A 20,691-nucleotide genomic window follows, 5' to 3' on the forward strand; every position below is an offset into this window, starting at 1 on the left:
GATTGCTCAAGGTCAGGAGTTCAAAACCAGCCTGAGCAAGAGCGAGACCCCGTCTCTACTATAAATAGAAAGAAATTAATTGGCCAACTGATATATATATAAAAAATTAGCCGGGCATGGTGGCGCATGCCTGTAGTCCCAGCTACTCGGGAGGCTGAGGCAGGAGGATCGCTTGAGCCCAGGAGTTTGAGGTTGCTGTGAGCTAGGCTGACGCCACGGCACTCACTCTAGCCTGGACAACAAAGTGAGACTCTGTCTCAAAAAAAAAAAAAAAAAAAAAAAAAAAAAAAAAAAAAGCAGCCTTCTAAATCCTGCAGCATTCAAGAATTTTATACATAGAAAAAAACAAATGAAAGAAAATTTTAAATAATATGCAATGTTGGGAAGACTGATGGGAAACAGGTGCTCTCAGATGTGACATTAATAAGGGTAGCCATGGCAACACTCCTGGAGGCATTCATTTAGCAATATATATCAAAAACCTGAAAAACATGCATACTACTAGATAGATCCAGGTATTGAACTTTTGTGGACTTGATTTAAAAAAAATAATTATAGATATGTGCTCAAGGATGTCTGTTCAAATCAAAGACACGTATCTAAATGTTTTTATAACAGTAAAAAAGTATGAAATAAAATGGCACTATGATTGATTACATAAATTTTGGTTTATCCATGCAATGAAATACCAAATAAATCATGCTAGTAAAATATATGCCTATAAAAGTCTGCAGGAATACACAGAAAAATTTTAATTTCTTCTTTATACTGTTCTGAATATGCCAAAATTGCTAGAATAAATACGTATTGCTTTAATAAGAAAAAAGATATTTGAAATAAACAGAATGCATATGACATAAAATTGTCATTGTTCCTTGCCCATTGCTAGGTAGAAATAATTTCTTCAATATCTCACCTGGTGGATGCAGGGGCTTTCTAATACCTTAGTGGTGAACAGTACGAGTAACTTTGCCCTTATTATCAATAACACTAGCATCCCAATAGCTTTCATTTATCGAACTTCCAAAATGAACAGGGCATTGTGCTCTATTTTATGCAAGTTATCTCTTTTATTCCTTCAAACAAACCCCAGGCAGATATTGTTCTCATTTTGTAGATGAGGAAACTGAGGCGCTAAGTAGTTAAATATATATTAGGTTTAGCAAGGATTTGAGCCCAAGAATGCTAATAGCAAAGAGTACACAATCCTAAGCTACATTGCTTCTCTTATGCAGTTGAAGCTTCAGCATCTCTTCTCTGGATCATTTGGAACAAGAACAAGAGGAGTTCAGTAAGAAATGATTTTAGTAGGCATCTACCCACAATGCAAGTCTTTGTGATACAGACTGAAATGCACTTTGGTTTCATATTTGCTCTATAACATCTGAAAACATTTAATAAATTTATGTGATACTTAAGTTTAAAAACACAAGATGGGAAATGAAATCTGTGAATTTTCCCGATGGAAAATTTTCCCAAGGGGACTGTGGTTAATATCTCTACCTTATTCTCAGCAATATATTATTGTATATAGAAATTTGTGAAAACACTGACCACAAAAATACGAGTCTACTTTATTAACATAGAACACATGGATAGTAAAAGTTTATTCTATTAGTGGAGTCCCAAAAGGCAAAAAACTACTACCAATGTTGGACAAAGCAGATAATTGACATTACTGATTTTTGGTGAGGTTACAAGTTCTTTTGTAGTTTTTTTTCAATCTGACTGCATTAAGACACATACACAATCCAATGTGAAGAAACAACATATACTGAATTAACTGCACAAAGACCTCATTACTGGAATATTAAACATGGTTATTTTAATATCCTCACAGCTTTGCAATTATGAGAATATACTGACATTATGTAAGAAGGAAGAGGAGAAGGAGAAGGAAGAAAAGGTGGTAGACAGAGGCCTAATTAAGAAGTCCTTGCCACAAGCAGTGAACAAGGACTAAACACAGACAATGGGTGGAACACATATACTAACTCAGATAACAGAGAACAGGCAACCTAAACAAATAACTGATGCAGACTCCCTATAGAATTCCTCTGCTATGATTTGGTTCTTATTTTTTATTGTATCTATGTATTTTAAATTTTATCATGATGAATAGTACCTGGGATGTTTTTTGGGGAAAAAAAGCTTCTGAATGCAAGTGTTTGGCATTGTGTGTAATACACACAGCTTTTTAGTATCCATGAGATAATTAACCTATGCTCTAACAATAAAGATCTTTTGATACTAAGGGTTTTAACTTCTGCCAGTTACTTACTTTTTCAGAAGTTTTTATATACATGTTTCTTAAATAACACATACTTTATGTAAAATATAAGAATTAATGTACATTCTCAAGGTCAGATTCAGTGACAAAGTGCACTACCTGAATCTAGTAACACACTCCTTGCTGCATATAAGCTGCATAAAAGAAACACAGGCTGCATTGTTTTGTGCTTCATGCAGTAAGTGTTCACAAAAATCAAGCAAACAACTAGACATCCTCCAGCTACTAAAATTAACCCTACCAGTCACAACAGACTAATCAACAAAAATAAAAGCACTGACAGTTGTATCAGAACCATGCTGGGCTATTAAGTCTTGGAAGAGTTGTTTGGAAGGGCCACAAACGAAGCACTGGTAGCTGCAAATTTCCCTCTTGTTTTCAGATGGGACTGAAACTATTTTCACATGGCTTCTCCCTACAACACAGGCTTTTGCTAAAGAGGCATTTCAGGTTTCAAATTAGAACAATCAACCTTTAGTGAAAAAGTTACGAAATGCCTCTCTTGAGTTTCTGATCCTGGAAAAGCTGGCTGTAGGTCCTTAAGGCAAATGCCTGGAGTCAAAGAAATCGTAGAACAGTCTCAGAATGTAAACAATAAAATTGCTGACCAAGAAGTTATTATTATCCATGAATGAAAATGCCCAGTAAGAAGGTGTTTTCTTATCAATCTTATCTGGATAAGATTGGCTTCCTGGTTTGTGAAGTTATTGTGAATTTTATATCCCAGATGCACAGTACTTTATTTTCTACTGTAGAGACTTCTGGAGTAGATAAAAGTTCATGACGTTGCTTAAAAAAAAAAAAAAAAAAAAATACATAGCATGGAGAAGCTACTCGAATACCAAGCAGTTTTCAGGTTTGTTTTTGTTTGCTTTACTTTTACATTTTACTTTTGTGGTTGGCATATGGAAAACCAAACTGGGAAATCATAATATTGGAGTATTTTAAGGGCATGCTATCATAGATATTAACAAGCTTATTTATACAATAAGACCTCTGCAGAAAGTGCTCAGCTCGATGCCACATTCCAGAATAGCCACTGTTGCTTTCTTTTTCCAAATTGCCCATGTTTACAGGTTTCACAAATATCCCTGAAGTCTTCCCGATATGCTTAGCAATGATAAAATTCATGGCAATATCATCACAGTTTTGAGTTTCATCTATCAAAGCATGGACCGCTGCAGGTTGCCTCTGAAAAAGTTCAAGATATTTGCTACTGAAGAATGAGGCTCCAATCAGAACCATAGAGTACTGGTCACCATTTCCAAAACCTGGTGTTTGTAGTTCAAAACCTCCATAACTGTAGATGCCTGATGAAGTAGAGACATGTTTTCTAGGAACAAATCCTACAATTTGATCAGGAAATTGCTGAAAAGAGGGAAGAAAGAACAATTAAGTATGGCATTTCTTTAGAGAAGACATAGTGAAAAAGGCAAATGACTTATTATGAGAGAATGAAACTAACTTGTCAACTTTTCCTTATTCCTGGTTTCTACATCTCAATTTCATCTAATTCCAGGCAACTTCATAAATCTGTGTCCTGGTAAGTCTACTGATCAAATTCCATCACAACCCAAGTCTCTCTGAAAACAAACTTCCTAACCTTACAAATATTCTCCTAATTCAAACATTATCTGATATTAACAAATAGGAAATTTTGAAGAACTAAACTCTTTGGTTACTGGAATTGGGGCAAGAAGAGTTGACTACATGATGTGCTATTTATTATAGGAAATAAGACATAATGTGATTATTTTGAAAAACTACTCTAATCTATTAGGAATATTTAAAATTATGGACCCACATGTATGATTTTTTTTTTTTCTTTTTTTTTTTTTGTCACAGTCTGCTTCTAGAGATTTTTTTTATTTTTTTAGAGACAGGTCTCACTCTGTTGCCTAGGCTGGAGTGCAGTGACACAATCATAGCTTACTGTAACCTTGAACTCCTGGGCTCATGCAATCCTCCTGCCTCAGCCTTCTGAGTAGCTGGGACCATAAGGCCTGAACCACGCCCAGCTAATTTTTCTTATTTTTTTAGAGACAGGAGGGTCTCACTTTGTTGCCCAGACTTGTCTCAATCTCCTGACCTCAAGAGATCCTCTTGCCTCAGTCTCCTAAGTCACTGGGATTACAGGTGTGAACCACTGTGCCTGGCTTACATGTATGTTTTACTGTTTTTCATGTTGATTTCAGTGTTCTTAAAAGCCACTTTTGTATTTAAATAATGCTATATTTTATCGTTTTCAAAATTGGGCATTTCTTTTTTAAAAATAGGAGATCATATAAATAAATAAATATAAATATGAATTTATACATATGTGAGAGTGATGTGTCAGTATCTTTGAGGAAGGAATAGATGGTAGCAAAATATAATCATATTAAGGGGAGACTAAAAATAAAACAACAATCAGCAAACAAAAGAAAAACATTGAAGCATGGGAAAGAGGTAAGGACTTACCGGGTTGAAAAGTTTAATTCACTCTCATAAATAATTTGAGCTTCATTCATTTACTGAATAGACAATGAACTAGGGACACACACAGCCCTCCACACACACACAAAGTAACTGAGTTTCACTCCATTTCAAAGAACTTATAGTCTAGAGAGAGTATGACAGGGGTATGTGAAAGAGGAATTACAATATTGAGAGGAAGTTGTAAATACACCTGGGTAAATCTGATGGGAACACTGAGGACAGAAGGACAACTGTGTTGCTGGGAGGCCCAGGGGAAGGTCAAGGGATGGGGGTAAAGGCTGGGTGGCTTCGGGGAAGATGTGCCATTTACACAGTCTAGGAGAGCAAAAGAAATGTCACAGATGGCTAGAGGAGCAAAGGGAAAGCACTGAAAGTGAAGGTCATGGGCCAGTACGAAAGGCAGAGGTGGACATCTACTCCAGTTCTGCTTGCTTACGTACAAAACCCAAGTCATTACACTATGCAGGATACAGGGCGGACCGAATTTAAGGAGTCAGGTCATCTTGGTCAATGAATTAAGATTGGTTTCGATATTTTTATAAATAAATCCAAAAATCATATTAATACATCTTTAATTGCTATTCTAATTAACCATAATCCCTGTATTCTGCATCCCCTGTTTACATTTCGGGTAAATTGATTTTTTTCACCTTAAATAGAAATCTCACAGCTGAAGTATCACATTAGAACTTTTCGCCTAAGAAGCTTTTATTTACTGGGCTGGAAAAAACTGCTGGTATGGAAAATTTTCAATTTGTTGATCAGTACACTAGGCATGAAGTTAGAAACTACAGTTTTTAAAATGCTGATATCTACAGAGTATTGTGAGCCCTTACTATTAATATCTAATGGTGTTATATCCCAAGTAGCTAATTTAAAAAGTTACTATAGTACAAATTAGGCCATAAATTGGGTAGTAGTGTTTAATTATTTGACAGGGCTTCGGAGTATTTGTACACAGTTCTGGTTTCAGGAAATAGTAGGGCAACTTGTAAAAGTCAGCTGTTATTAATACATATTCAATAGGAGAGAGCTGCTTTTATAGGCTAGGGAGCAATTTATGCCTGTTTATTCAAATTAGAATTCTGAAAAAAGCAAAACAAAAAACTTGCTGATACCATGGTGCATGTAGAATGATTACTGCCAAATTTCTAAACAATGGTCTCAGAATCAGGATTAAATTTTGTGGAGGTAATCAATGCTTTCTTTTATAAAAAGTTATATACAGTATAAATACAGAAATACATTTCTCATTTGAGACACATCTGTGGCCTGTGGAAAATATCTCTGCATTCTAGTTTTTGCCATACCAGATCATTTCCTCGTTGTTCTCTGGAAGATAATTCTAGCTCTTCTCCCCAGTACACAACCATATAAATTAAATATAGATAAAAGATAACAAAACTTTCAGGATGGCTTAATTAAGCTCAGGAAATCCTGATTAGCCTAGAACAAATTGATCTGCCTTTTAGATAAATACTGCCCACACTGTTTTGGGTAACTCTCACATTAAACCATGTTGCCCTACCTAAGCACCAGATAAGATTTTATACAGAAGGATTCATAAAGGAGATAGCAACATTACCTGCCAAACTGAGAAGGCAAAAACAAGGTCCTGGGCACTAATGAGTGTGTCATCGTCTACCATTAATACCGCTGAAATGAAAAGAAAAAAAATTAAACTTAACAGTTTGGAAAACACAACTAATAAGATACAATAGTGTCCATACATATCATTCAAATGAAGTATTTTCTGACCAAATTAGTAAATAAGAAATATATTCTTGGAAAAATTTGCCCAGTAGATATTTTTTGGGGAATTGTAATTGATTTTATAATTGCCTGAGGGGCAAATAATCATGTAGCATCTATCACCCTAGAAACTATGAAATCTATACATAAATAAAGCTAGGATTCTTTTAAGCAAATTACAACCTCACAAAACTGCTACAAATGGGAGGAAAAGGGGAGTGGCAAAAATATATTAAGCATAAGCTAAATGGCATCTTACTACTTGGTGTAATGCAATAACATGTAATTATAGCATATCCTTTTTGCAATATTAACCTCGTTGTCATTTGTTGCAAGATGTATGTGATTTCCTTTCTAGGAAACTGCTTCTAGCAATAGTGGAAATCACCCCTCAAGGTTTCCAAAGTGGTTTCTTTTGATTAACTTCTCTCATTTTTCTCCAGACAGTTAAGGCAAGTAGAAAAGTGCATACCCACCCCAGCTCTGGTTAGCTGCAGCCCTCCTAGGCTGAGAACGCAGCTGCTACTCACCATTGGTTTCCAGTTCAGGGAAGACCTGGAGTCGATTTCTCATTCTGTTTGCTGTCTGTTGTTTGAAGATCACAGGGATAGGGTGAGGCCCCAGAGAATTCCATAACTCATCTGGTCCCTTCTCCCCAATATTGTTCCACACCACGATCACTTTGTGCAGATGTGGTACTGCTTGATAGTGATTTAAAAGTCTCAATAAGAGATCTGTTCTGTTATACGTCTGCATTATGAGGGTAAAGGAATCCAGGGTGGACTTGCCCTGGGATTTTATGTCTCTACGCAACATGAGCATCTTGTCTTCTTTGATATTAGGAAGTAAAGTAGTCAAAGCGCCAGCTACCAGGAGTAACACGAGGATGACCACCAGAGAGAAACGAAGCACTCGGATCCCCATTACTCTCCCAGGAAGTTTACAGATGTGGCAACACCTAGAGTAGAAATGGAAATGAAACACAGAATGTTAGCCTTCTCACCAGTCACTGTGTTTTTCTGGTTTTTCAATGAGGAGAGGGATCAATCTTATTTTAGTTGATTCAAATTCAGTTCTTCCTTCCTCTTTGATAACATGAATTGGCCCAAGAGATAAAAAGTATAGTCTAATATTCCTTCCCTTCTGGTCTTGCTTGTTTTGCAGTTGCAGACAAAAACTTTATATGCACCAAATTGGAAGAATTAAACCATTTTAAAATTTGCTCTCATTTTATCAATAAAATCTGGAATTGAGGTTATATTTCAAATGAGATTATATTTCCCTTAGTAAAACACTGTTTTTAAACTTACATTTTGGTAGCAGCTAACTTATTTCCAAATAAAATCATATGCAGAACTGTAAGACATAAAGTGGCAAAAACTATCATGAGTTTATTACTTATTAGGTCCTGCACTATGTGTGTGATATGCCATAGTATGTACTTATTCATTCAACAAATAGTTACGGAGCACTTACTTTGTGGCAGGGACTGTTCTAGGTTCTATGGATATAGCATTTAATGAGACAGACAAGATGTCTGCTGTTTGTAGCAGAGGAGATGAAAGGGAGAGAGAGAAACAAATAAACAAATTCAAAAGAGAATTGAAGACAATAAATCACAGAATGATGTGATAAGCAAGGGCCAGATCACGTGGGGCCCTTTTAGCCTCAATAAGGAGTATTCATTTTATTCTAAGTTAGATGGGAGGCCACTGGAAGGTGTTAATCAGGAGTGTGATGGGATCTAATTTATTCTTTACTATTGTTATTCCCATTTAATAGTTTAGATGCTTACAGAGATTAAATAACATTCCCCAAATTTCTAAAGAATGTAAGTAATGAAGCTAGGATATCCACCAGGAAAATCTGCCCCTAGACCCCAGGCTGTTCATTATTATGAGGTTTGGGGCTGTACTTCCTGGATTCAAATCCAGGTTGAACTGAAGGTAGGCTCTTGAGCTTCCAAAGCTTCCTCTCTCACAGGACAGATCATAAGGCATTATCATCAGATGTATACTCTCCCATCTTCCTTACTACACCTAAAGAATTTTCCAGAGATGGCTACAGAATAGTAGTGAACAAGTAATTGATACGTATGGCCTAGATATTCACTGGTCAAAAGTTTTTATATAATCAAATCCCTCACTTATATGACAAAAGGTTAAATCTCACATATAGTTTTACAGAGACCTGCAATTCTTGATTCCCTGGCTTCCAGTAAAATTTCATTTCCTTACTTGCTGCCTCCTGCTATAGCACTGTTGGTTTTCAGTTGTTTCTGTCTTCTATTCTTCTGCTATTTGTGCTTCTGATTTCAGACTACTAACTCTTCCACAAGCCTCCGTAAGCCTTTTAGGTCCTTATTTTGTATTTTGTCAACTTAGTCTTCACATCCATTTCAGCATATCCTGGATCTATTCTACTACTCTACTCAAGTAGAAAAGCCAGAAATGAGGAAAATGAACCATTCAAAGAAATTTACTTATATAAAGACTGGAAACAAAAATTAACCAGGAGTTTTTAAATAACATATTTAAAATAGCTTTAAGAAAAAAATAGATTTCTTAGAAAGATGAAATAAGAATGTAATAAGCATAATGTATATTATTTTTGAGGGCTTTAATTGATCCATGGTCTATCCTGTCTTACCACTTTTGATATAATTTCTCTTCTTAGGCTATCTGATAAACAGATATTCTCATCTATTGCTTAATACAGAAAAATACAATAAAGCTGGAAAAAATTTCTCACTGCTAACCAAAGGTATGGTAAGCTAGTATAAAGAGCCACTGTCACTGTCCTTCTTGGTATAACACTGCCTCTGTACATTTTATTTTTGGTTCTTCCCATCTCTTGGAAAAGTACACTGTGTATATACATACACAGAAATATCTAAGCTCTTGATTTCATTTCCTTTGGTTGAAGTCAGGCAATTACAGCTAGGCTGTCATTCCACAGGCAATCCTAAGACTGTAAGGCTAAATTTTCCTGTCTAATAAAATACTATATTCCGAACTAAATCTCACTTTACTTTCCAAATGATGTCAAATCAACCTTTTATGTTTTTTTACCAAGGAGACTTGGCAGTTGGTTGGGTTAGTGACCAACATGTTCCCGGGACCTTGTTTCATGTAATGAGGTATGTTTCATAATTGCAAAAAGTTTTCTCTCTATATAGTTCAAGGACATAGAAAGACCATAAAAGCCACATTTTTAACATGTTCCTTTGAAGTTTAGGAGAATGGAGAATTCTGAGGACAGGGGCATACAGTTCATGATACGAGAGTGTGCTGAGGCCACATGCAAGCAAAAGGAAGAGCTTATTCACAAGGACAGGGAAAGGTCATTACCATTCAGCAGCTCTCACTTTTCAACAGTTCAGAACTGAAGAGCAGTGCTACCTAATGGTAAGCTTTTCAGAGAGCTTTCAAGGGTATTTGTTCTGGACTTTCTCTGTAGTTTGTTCTATTAAGAAGAGAAATTTTGTGTTTCCCCTTCTATCATGGCCTCACTCTTAAAATATGAATAAAATGAATTATTTTCAAAGTAACCTCAGCTTTACCATGATTATTTTTCAAGGACAGTAATTTAAGGCTTTAGAGTACAATGTTTTCATTTTATGTACCCTCTTTCTAAAACAACACCTACTGTTAATGTAGTCAACCAAAGACGGGCCATTATGAATTAATAATCTTGGTTCAAAGTCCTTGAAAATCCTTTTAATATTGAATCAAAAGCAGATCCCATAAAACATATTTCAGCTCTACATAAAAATGGCCAGATACAAGCACTCAGAGTAAAGAATCACTTTGACAATTAAAGTATACCATGATTGAGGTCTTCATATTTATTTTCTGCTGCTGAGTAGGAATAGCATATTATAAAACTTACATAGAACTGTTTCTATTCTCTAAAGTGGACACTAATAACTTATTACCTCAAAGTTTTAGTCTAGAAAAAGTAATGAAAGTTAATTACTATAGCTTGCTATAAATATACACTGGTGACACTCATGAGTGACTGCTTCAGTTTCATCTATACTTTTAAGTAGGAATTTATCCCCTGGACCCATCACAGAAATTTCCTCTTTCAGATAGCTTCTAATCCCCCATTTTACCTGTATCAGAAAGGTTTCGGGAAATATGAATAATTTATGTCCTTAGAAACACAGTGTAAATATTTCATGTGGTATTTATTAAAGAATGCAGCCTGATACAATTATGTGAATTTTTTAGTTTGCATAGAAAAGCAAGAAGAGCAAGGACTTTACAGATTGCAGTGCAAGTGGCACACTGTACTTTAAGAATAGTTAAAGTATAGAACTCTCTTGTAGGCCCATTAGAAACAGCATCAATACAGTTTGGAGGGTAATGATGACTTCATGGCCATATAGATTTCACAGTTTATAGCTTTCTTCTGTATTTTTCTAGAGAAAGTTCCAAACCCATCATCTAATTCACAGCTTCAAGCTTTGAACAGGAGATAGGAGAAAAAACACATCTGGATGACCTATGTCTTACTTGGGAAGACCCAAAAAGTAAATGAAGGAACTTCCCAGTTCTCTTGCCCTCAATTCCTAACTTTTCCTTTAGGTTTTGGTTATTCCTTTTTAAAGTTAAGTCTCTATATATTTACTGACACTCTGCCTCATTCCAAAAAGCCTCTAACAGCTTAGTCTATTCCCTTCCTGTCATTCTCCCAGAAGATCAAATATAACTTTGGTAAACACAGTAAATGTCATCAAAACAAAAAAAATCTTTCCTCTTCAAAAATTCCTTGAATGATTTTTTGTGTCTATTAATTAATTAGAGTCCCACATAGGCAGAGAACACATCTTTTTATTATTTTGATATATTGTTATTCAAGCATCTTCCATACCAGAGGTTTTCAACCAGGGACAATTTTGCCCTCCAGGGGACACTTGGCAAAATCTGGAGGCATTTTTGATTTTCATAACTGAGAGGGAGATACGATCACTAATTGGTGGGTAGATGTCAGGAATGCTGCTAAATATCCCACAGTGCATAAGACAGCCCCCCACAACAAAGAATTACCTGGCCTAACATGCTGATAATGCCAAGGTTGAGAAACCCTGCTCTACACATAAGTTGCCCTATTAAGACACACTTGAACATGAGGAGGACTCTAGTGAGAAGGTCTCTGAAAAACCCACTGCTATTGTTTATCCTCAAACAACAGGGATGAAGCCATGTCTCTAAAACTGCCCCAATAATTATATATCTCATTGCACATACACATAAACTCAGAGAGCTGAAAGGCACCTCAGAGCCCTCCTAAGCCAATTTCCTTGTTTCATAGATAAAGAACCCAAGGTCCAGGGATGAGAAACTTCCTAAGGTCATGCAGCTGCATGTGGCTAATCAGCAGCAGAGCCAGGGCAAGAATCTAGATCTGATGGCATAGTCCATGACTCTTTCCACTTCCTTATGGGAAATTCTGTAAGGATGTTATCAAAAATTTAATACACAAGACTGTCACTGAGTTACCTGCAAATAATATTAATATAAAAATTCATACTTGTTTTGTTGGAGATTTTTAGAAATAGCTTTAATCAGAGTTCACATACCATAAAATTCACCCATTTAAAGTACACAGTTCAGTGGCTTTTAATATACTCAGAGGTTTGCAACCATCACAATTTCATTTCAAAACATTTTCAACACCCCAAAAAGAAGCCCCAGACCCATTAGCAGTCACTCCCTATTTCTACTTCCCTCAAGCCCAAACCTCCGTTCCAAACCCCTAGTTTACTTTGTCTCAAGGATTTGCCTATTCTGAACATTTCATATGAATGGAATCATAGAATACATGGCCTTTATGTCTGGTTTCTTTCACTTGGCATGTTTTCAATGTTCATCTGTGCGGTCTATATCATGAGGCATGTATCAGTACCTCATTTTCTTATTGCCAAATACCATTCCATTGTATAGATATACCACATTTTGTTCATCTGTTCATCGGTTGCTGGACATTTGGGTCGTTCCCATATTTTGGCTATTATGAATAATGCTGCTACGAACATTTGTGCACAAGTTTTTATGTGAACATGTTTTCATTTCTCTCAAGTGTATACCTAGGAGTGGAATTGCTAGGTCATAATGTCAGGAATATTTAAATATCTGAGAACTGAAGTAGCTTAGGAAAGAGTATTATCTGAAACTATAAGAAATTTTGTTGAATGTGAACATAAGAGTAAGAAAGCAATACACAGTCTATTAAACAACAGTACAAATTCTTTCATGTATGTCTTTAAATGGACCGGGCAATTTGACTTTTCAAAGACTTGCTATTCAGTTATTTACTATATCATCTATCCACGTTCTCTAGAAAGAATACTGTTGAAGAATTTTTTTCTCAGGACTAGCTCCTTCCAACTGAAAAAGCAATAACTACCCAGAGAGAAGCTGAAAACAAATATGCCACAGCACAGCATGAACAAAGATTAGTTTGTCCTCTGACTCATGAGGTAGAAAAGGAATGAGCAGCTTGGTGCTGTACAATGAGAAGCTGTCATTTTTATTTTGATGCCACAGATGGTAGAAGAACGATAACTATTCTGCCATTTCATTAAGAGACTTGCCTCATACCATAGATTGTTTCTCCCCTGGCTCATCCTGCAGAATATGCACTTGCCTACAAACTGATGATTACAGAACACAGATATTCAGAAACAGTCCTCAGCTGCCAAGAGATAAAATCTTTACAAGGTGGAATGCAGAGACGGATTCAGAACCTAGGCTTTTCTCCTATGAACATGCACAAAGAGAGTTGGAAGCAGTTTCTGGCCAGGTTTATGGCTGCAGATGACAGACACTGTTCAAACTGAGGCAAAGGAGAATGTGGTGCCAAATTCCATAAGGACTTTGCCCTCAATGGTACCTACACACAGTGAGCTGATGACGATGTATCAGTACATGTTCTCTCCCCACAAAGCCCTTCCTTCTCTATATCTAACCAACTCCTACTCCCTGCCCCTCAAGTCTCTTCCAAATATCACCTCGCCTGTGAATGTTTCCCCCACCATTCTCCATCCTCAGTGTTCCAATGAACTCTGAATACAGTGCTACTAGCCCTTATTTTCAGATATTGTAACTATCGACTATGCTGAATGTACCTTGAGGGCAGTTTTTGCCAGTCTTCATAATCCAGAACAGTGTATGGCCCATTTTTTGTGTTCACAACTCTTGGTAGCTGAATGGAATGATGATGTTTATGTTTAAATTGTCCTAAACTTCAATGGCTACTTGAAACTTTAACAGAATAAATTCAAATTAAATGCAAATTAAGGCTGAATTAAGACTAGCCAGTACCCAAGAAACCCTTCCCTACATAAAAGACCTGGGTCACCACCCAACTGGTGACTACAAGAGCAAGTCATGGGATGTGACCTTAAGCACAGACTACACAGGCTACCTTTCTACTTTCAGTTCTGTGGCCAAGTCACTTGATAAGTAAAAGACATCCAGATCTCTGATTTTTTTTTCACATCTTTTCAAAGATGTTCTGCATTAAATGTCTTTGAACATCCCTGTTTCTATGGAAGTTCCTGGTGAATGAGCTGATTTGCCTTGAGGGAAAAGCATCATTTGTTAGATAGTAACATCCTTGTGAATTTCCCCAAGGAGGTTTAGGAGGCTTAACAGTTTCATGGTGACCAGAAGCTTAATCTGGCACACAGCATACATGATTTAAACAGACAAATAGTCTTACCTAGTTGAGAAATGAAAATTTAGTTTGGGTTCACAAAGTGACAAAAACTATGGACTACAGAACCATCAACAGAAAAAGAAATTGAAGTCAGCACACTGACTAAATCAGTTCAGTACTGCCCATAGTAAGCTTTTTCCATTGACATTTTAAGTAGCATAAACTAGAATTTACTTCATTGTAAAATACAAAATGCCAGAAATAGAACATGAAAGGGCACTTTTCACAAGTCTTTTCCAGGTGCTATATTGCATTCTTGGAAGAGTTTTTGACTTTAGGATTTTACCCACATTCAGGAAATTCATTCTTTATACTGCTATTTTAGAAATGCCATACAGCATTTCTCATCTTCTACCAATTCTATCTTCTCCCTCCTAACTGATTTCCCCTCCCTTTTTTCCTAAATGGCCCATCTACTCTTACAAGATTCTTCTTAACTCTTGTTACTTTTTTCACAAGTCTCACTACATCAAAATAGTGTAAATTATTTTGTGTTAATAATATAGTAGAAAAGGCAGGAATAGATTTATAATTATAATAAAATATTCCATGTAGTATCACAGATTCATCTTGTGATCTTGCTGGACTTATGACCAATTATACAGTGATATGAATGGATGATTTAGATGACTACAATCTGGATCAACTGTGTTATGGACTAGCTATTAGGGTTAAATCAATCAATCTTTTCTATTGACAATATAACTGGCTGCATATATATATGACTATTGATAGCCAATTCAAATTCTGTTATTTAGAAGGACTAGTCCTGCCCTTAGTACACTTTTGAGACTATGGTTCTGAAACAGAATTGCTAAAACATATTGAGAAATAGCTATATGGACTTCAATATCAGAGTTGAATAGATAGATGCTGCTGCAACATGTCATGTCTCACTCCACGCTGTGAGGAAAGCATCTTTGTACTGATTACATTAAATATCAAGTCCTCCTCCTGAAAGCCAGGTTGAGTGAGCCATTTCTTTAGAGGTCAATCAGGTTAGAATGAACAAAGGCAGCATTTAAAACAGGCATATCAGATACTAAGTACTTGTGTATTTCCCTCCTCAATCCTACTCCCTTTTCCATGGCAAAAGGTGGTCATCAGTCCTGGCATTTTTTAGTTTTCCTTTTTCCTTTCCTACACAAAGGATTCCTTCTCAACACTGCTTCAGGCAGCTACTACCAATTAATGACAGTTTGCTTTATTATCATTGATATACAGGGAAATAACATGGAAATATTATTTAGAGTCTTAAAGCATTGCCTGCCTCCTTCAATCCAGCCATTTGTTACTGAGCCAATGAGGTCCTCTCTACTTTCAAAATGCACAGGTCTGAATTCTGCTGGATAAACGTTCTTTCTAGCCTTGCACCTTTCTCCTGAAATTGTCAATTAATTGTAGCTATTGATGATGACGATGATGGTGACGATAATGAGTTTGGAGATGACCAATCCAATGGACATATATTAGGGCAGAAGTAAGAGTGGACTTATTCCTAAGAGGAACATCCATGACTCATAGGATCCAAGGAGTCAATGCATCCTAAGAAAGCCTAGAAATAGAAAGGCATTTTTAGCTCAGTACAGTGCCATGCAAAATGAGTTCCAGAAATGGGTCAAAAAGAAACCAAGTACATCTGCAAATATTTCACTTTTACCATTCCAGATACTGGAGCTTCTCATTTGAAACCCTATTTTGTTAGGCAACAGATCCCTAGAATATTCTATGTAACCCTCTCCCTTTTACCCAATATTGGTTTTCAGCAAAAAGCTCATATTCCAAAATCATTTCTCTAACGGAAACAGATTTCATATATATGAATTATGACATAACTATTTTTAGATATCAAACCTAAGATGGAACCAATCCCAATTCATGTGAGTTTTTTCACTTTATTAGGAGAAGGACAATATCTATGTCAGTAGATATTTTGAGGTGCCTACCAAGTGCCCAGCACCATCAGGCACTGGGCTGGTACTGGGCAGGCAGACCCAGTTTCTGCCTTCACAGAGCTTAGCAACAGCAACGGAAGTCGAAAGTCGTCAAAGTTCTTCTCCCTTCATGTTACACAATACCTCAGAGATCCAGGTTTCAAATCTTTAAAAAGAAAAGAAATAAAATATATCCACCCATTTTGTAGATGCGACAGCTGAACTCAAGAATACAGTATTAAATAATTTTTCCTCAGCCACAGAAAGAGTGGCAGGTCAGAATCAAAGTCCAGACTCTCACACTTGAGCCACTTTGTATTTTCCGTGTCTTCTACATAGTCTCTATTTTCAGCTTTGTTCTAGTCTACAAGAATATTTCAACATTATAGTTATTGACTTCATTCTATAACCTGGACTACTATTCCAAAGAACTTAAAAGAGGTCTTACAGTATTTTCTAAGACCCTGGTTCAAGTAAGAACTTTTGTGTCCAAGGAAACAAAAATACCTCTATAGGAAATAATTTTTCTTAGATAAAAGTACTGGTACTTCACCCATGTTAACTGTAGCATTATTTGCAATAGCCAAAAGGCAGAAACCACCCAAATGTCCATTGATGGATGAATGGATAATTCATTCAGAAAATGTGATATATTTATACAATGGAATATTATTATTCAGTCTTAAAATAGAAGGGAATTCTGATACATGCCACAACATTGATGAATATTGAGGACATTATGCTAAATGAAATAGGCCTATCACCAAAAGATGAATACTGTATGATTCTACTTATAATGAGGTATCTATGGCAGTCGAATTCATAGAAACAGAAAGAATCGTGGTCGCCAGGACTGAGGGTAGGAGAAAATGGACAGTTTTTTAGGGATATAAAGTTTCAGTTTTGTAAGATAAAAAAGTTTTGGAGATTGAGTGCATAACAATGTGAAAATACTTAACACTACTTAATTGTATACTTAAAAATGATTAAGATTACATATTTTACATATATTTTACCACAATTAAACAACCCCCCCCCCGAAAAAATACTGGTACTTACCTCATTACGTTAAAGTTTAATTTTTAAAAAATTTTCCTTGTGGCTTCAGTGAATGATAGGAACAGGCTCTCTTGGCACTATTAAGGGAAATCAAACAATTTTCTGTGATGCTTTTGTTAAACATCAGGAAATTTTTTTAAAAAAACCAATATTTTTAATGCCATTGTTCATAAGCTTTGAATTATTTTAAAAATTAAAATTTGCTATTCTGTGTTTTAAAAATTAATTTAGAGGTAGATGATGGCTTCCCATGAGGTTGATGCTAACACTGCTTTATTTTTGTTTAGGCCTTTCTCTTGAGGGTTTAGAAGCAGAATAAACTCACATCACCGCAACTATCTAATGATTACACGTGTGTAACCAGAGGATACAGGCCTTGGAACAAAACCTTGAACATGTTAGCAATTTGCACTTGTATTCAATTTCTAGATTTATATGTACCAGTAGTCTTAGCCCCCATTACAACTCATTTTTTCACCAACAGTTCCCAGGGCATTCAATTTCAAGCACTGAAAAAACCACGGGGTCTAAAAGAAGGTTGCAGATAAATGCCAGGGTTGATTACTGAGAAATGACAGATGGCGTCTTTCCAATGGCTTGCTGATTACTGCCCAAAAGGAGCTAGAACCAAGGCCGGAGATGAGCTTCTGCCCCTTAATTCTCTCTGTTTGCCTTTTTCACAGTCCTCAATCACATGTCTGAGCAGCTGGGGTTTTTTGTCCCCCATAGAGTCTGCATAGCTAACCTAATGCAATTAATTGGTAGGAGATGATATAAATAAATGTTTAAAAGTTCAGGGTAGAAAATCCATTTATTAGTTTAAAAATATCTATTACTATATATATCTTATAATCTTATAAACTCACTTAATCTTATAATATATAAAGGAATTAAGAATTCTGATTGGAGACTTTCAAAATATTGCATTTCACCGGAGACTTGCAAGATACTGACCATGTGAGTAGAGCTGAAGAATCATTTTTGGTCTTCCAAAGTCATGTTCTTCCATGATATGACTTATTGTAGAGGCAAAAGGAATGGCTTGGTATATACAGAAAGACTCATTGAGTAATAGATGTCCCTTCCCTCACTACTGCAAGGACATTCCTTGTGTAGATCTTAAACATACACAGTTCTAAAACACTGGATTGATATCCCTGTCACAACCCCCCTCTCTTCATATCAGCTTCTCTCTGTAAAATTCCACCAGGGAAAGAACTTCGACTTATCTGGCTTTGTACTCCCAGTGCCCAGCACAAAGCCTGGCACATAGTTGACAGTCATTAAATGACTACTCAGTGAATGAAAGAAACAAACTTTGATGTGGTAACATACATAGGTTAACATGTAAGGGACAAATATTATTTCAAAATGACAAAAGAAGTGAGGCACAGTCTAACATTTTCCACTCATAGAACCTTTCCTGATTTAAATAGTGTCCATCTACACGTTTATATTGCAAATAAAATGCCTTTAGTTTTGAATTTGGTCATTACACTATCCAAGACTGAAATATGTGAAGTAGCATTGCCGTTTTTTGAAAGAAGATCCTCATGGGAATACTTATATACTATTTCATATCTTTGGGGGTGTGGAGTAGGGTAATTTGGGAGTCTCTTGAAACTGATGTAATTGAAATTAAACTTCAATTTCTCTAACAGATTTCAAAACTGTTTGAAATGGGCTAATGTAGGTTTTTCCATAAACCAGTTGAGCAATTTCTAATTTGTATTAAGACTGGATAAAATAGAAAATTTATTTTCAAAGGCACAATACAAAAATACAGGATCAAATTGCAGCTGACCTTGTGAGTTAGGAGAATGCTGGAAATCAGTTCTGAAATTTGATTGTTTCTATATATCTCCCCCCACCCCAAGTTATACTGAAATAAAGCAGTTTGGGAGAAAAACCCAATTTCCATGGAAATATTTATCTTTAAACTACCTAGTTTGCACCCAATTAATGTTTGGTTCCTCAGCAGTGCAGCAGAGCAAAATTCAAAGCCTTAATATAAAAGCTTCCTTAAAAAAAAAAAAAAAGGTAAATGCTACTAATTGAAAATATTTCTATGTTTAAATTAATAAAATATATGCTAAAAAGGCAAAGACAAAAATAATCTTCCCAGAACTTAATTTCTGGAACCTAGCTGTTTTTACATAGCAGGTTTTTATTAACATGAACATTTCTTTAAATGGTAGAATAAGTACGTATTTTCAAAAATAAAACCACCGAATTACTACCCCACACACGCACACAAAGTTCCAAGAACGAGAGCAAAACACGGTCCTACCTTCACTACAAAAAAACCCACTAGAGCAAGCATTTTGCCGTCTCCTTACCTTGAGTGCAGGAGATTGCAGTGGGGCTAGTCAATTTATTTGCTTGCAGCGTGGTTATCATAAAACGGAAGGGCCGTCTCGCTCGCTCATTTTCGTTCTTTCCTAAGCCGAGCAGCCTGCACCTACCTCTCCTCACGCGCTGGATTAACAACCTGGAAAAAGCGCCGCCCGCAAAGTGAGCGCCTGGAGCGGGGCACAGTCCCCGAGTGGCCGCCCCTCCCTTTCGGTGACGCTTCACTTCCTGTTAGACTAACAGGCATTCCCAAGAAGCTCGGTTTTGTAGTTTCCAGCCCACCTCCTAAAGCCAGGCCTTCTTTTCCCTATTCCCCCCCACACCCAGGGTAGCAACTTTTAATCGTTCACGTGACGGACCACCTGCCCTTACCCCAATAATTTCCCGGAAATGCGCCCGAAGCAGCGTTTCCAACGACCGCGGAGGCCGGGGAAAAGGCCGGCCGGCCTGGCCTCCCGGCGCCCCGCACGCCCCGCGTCCCGCCGCCGCCGAGTCAGCTTCTGCCAGCACTTCCCCGACGCGGGCGGGCCGTGAGGTTCCGACTAGAACGACCGTGGCAGCTGCTGCCCCGGCGATGACCTGGAAGCGAAAGAGACGCGCACGAATCCTAGAGTTTGGGGGTTTCAGCGGATCGAGATTGTAGGGGAAGCAATGCATCAACCGAACCTCAGGTCTCATAGGACCTACTATTAAAGGGCTTCTTTTACATAACACCTTTCACAGTCTTTCTTTCGGAAGACGTCGACTGATCGCCTCCTCCGTGGCCGTACAGGCTGGCTGGTGGGTGGGATGGAGCCCTAGGATTTGGGTGCCCATCGAGTTCACCCAGCAAAAGCATCACTTGCGCTTCCTGCGGACTGAGGGCAAGAGAGCACGTGGCTGCCGGGAGTCTTAGGCATTGCTACCCACCGCACCGCACGGGGATTTAATGCCAATCGGGAGGTGGGGGGCCGGGGGCGAAAGGGTAGGGGCTGGGCACCGTGCATCCGGGAACACGGGCGGGAGGCGGTTAGGGTGGGCGTGAGAGGGCTCTCAACTTCCTGCCATCCCAGTCTGCAGGTCGCCACCTCAGGATTTTGTTCCTGAGTCCAGGTGACC

At 37.2% G+C, this 20,691-nt stretch overlaps 1 protein-coding gene across 3 annotated transcripts; it reads right to left on the reverse strand.

Moving 5' to 3' along the window:
* Positions 1-1,573: 1,573 nt before the first annotated feature.
* Positions 1,574-20,680, reverse strand: EXTL2 (exostosin like glycosyltransferase 2). Of its 3 annotated transcripts, XM_075999896.1 has the most exons (7): positions 19,966-20,680; positions 19,581-19,732; positions 17,242-17,318; positions 7,831-7,876; positions 7,051-7,478; positions 6,354-6,424; positions 1,574-3,658 (listed from the first exon to the last, which is right to left on the reverse strand). In XM_075999896.1, exons 4-7 carry the CDS (start codon positions 7,866-7,868, stop codon positions 3,170-3,172), a joined length of 1,026 nt encoding a protein of 341 aa, XP_075856011.1. In that variant the 5' UTR covers positions 7,869-7,876; positions 17,242-17,318; positions 19,581-19,732; positions 19,966-20,680; the 3' UTR covers positions 1,574-3,169. The 3 variants fall into 3 exon arrangements, with proteins under 3 accessions (XP_075856011.1, XP_012603870.1, XP_012603871.1); XM_012748416.3 differs by lacking the exon at positions 7,831-7,876 and adding an exon at positions 16,195-16,348 and having other exon boundaries at positions 19,581-20,679; XM_012748417.3 differs by lacking the exon at positions 7,831-7,876 and having other exon boundaries at positions 19,581-20,675.
* Between the last annotated feature and the right edge of the window lie 11 nt (positions 20,681-20,691).

This window comes from Microcebus murinus, chromosome 2, assembly GCF_040939455.1.
Source record: "Microcebus murinus isolate Inina chromosome 2, M.murinus_Inina_mat1.0, whole genome shotgun sequence".
In the NCBI taxonomy this organism is placed as follows: domain Eukaryota; kingdom Metazoa; phylum Chordata; class Mammalia; order Primates; family Cheirogaleidae; genus Microcebus; species Microcebus murinus.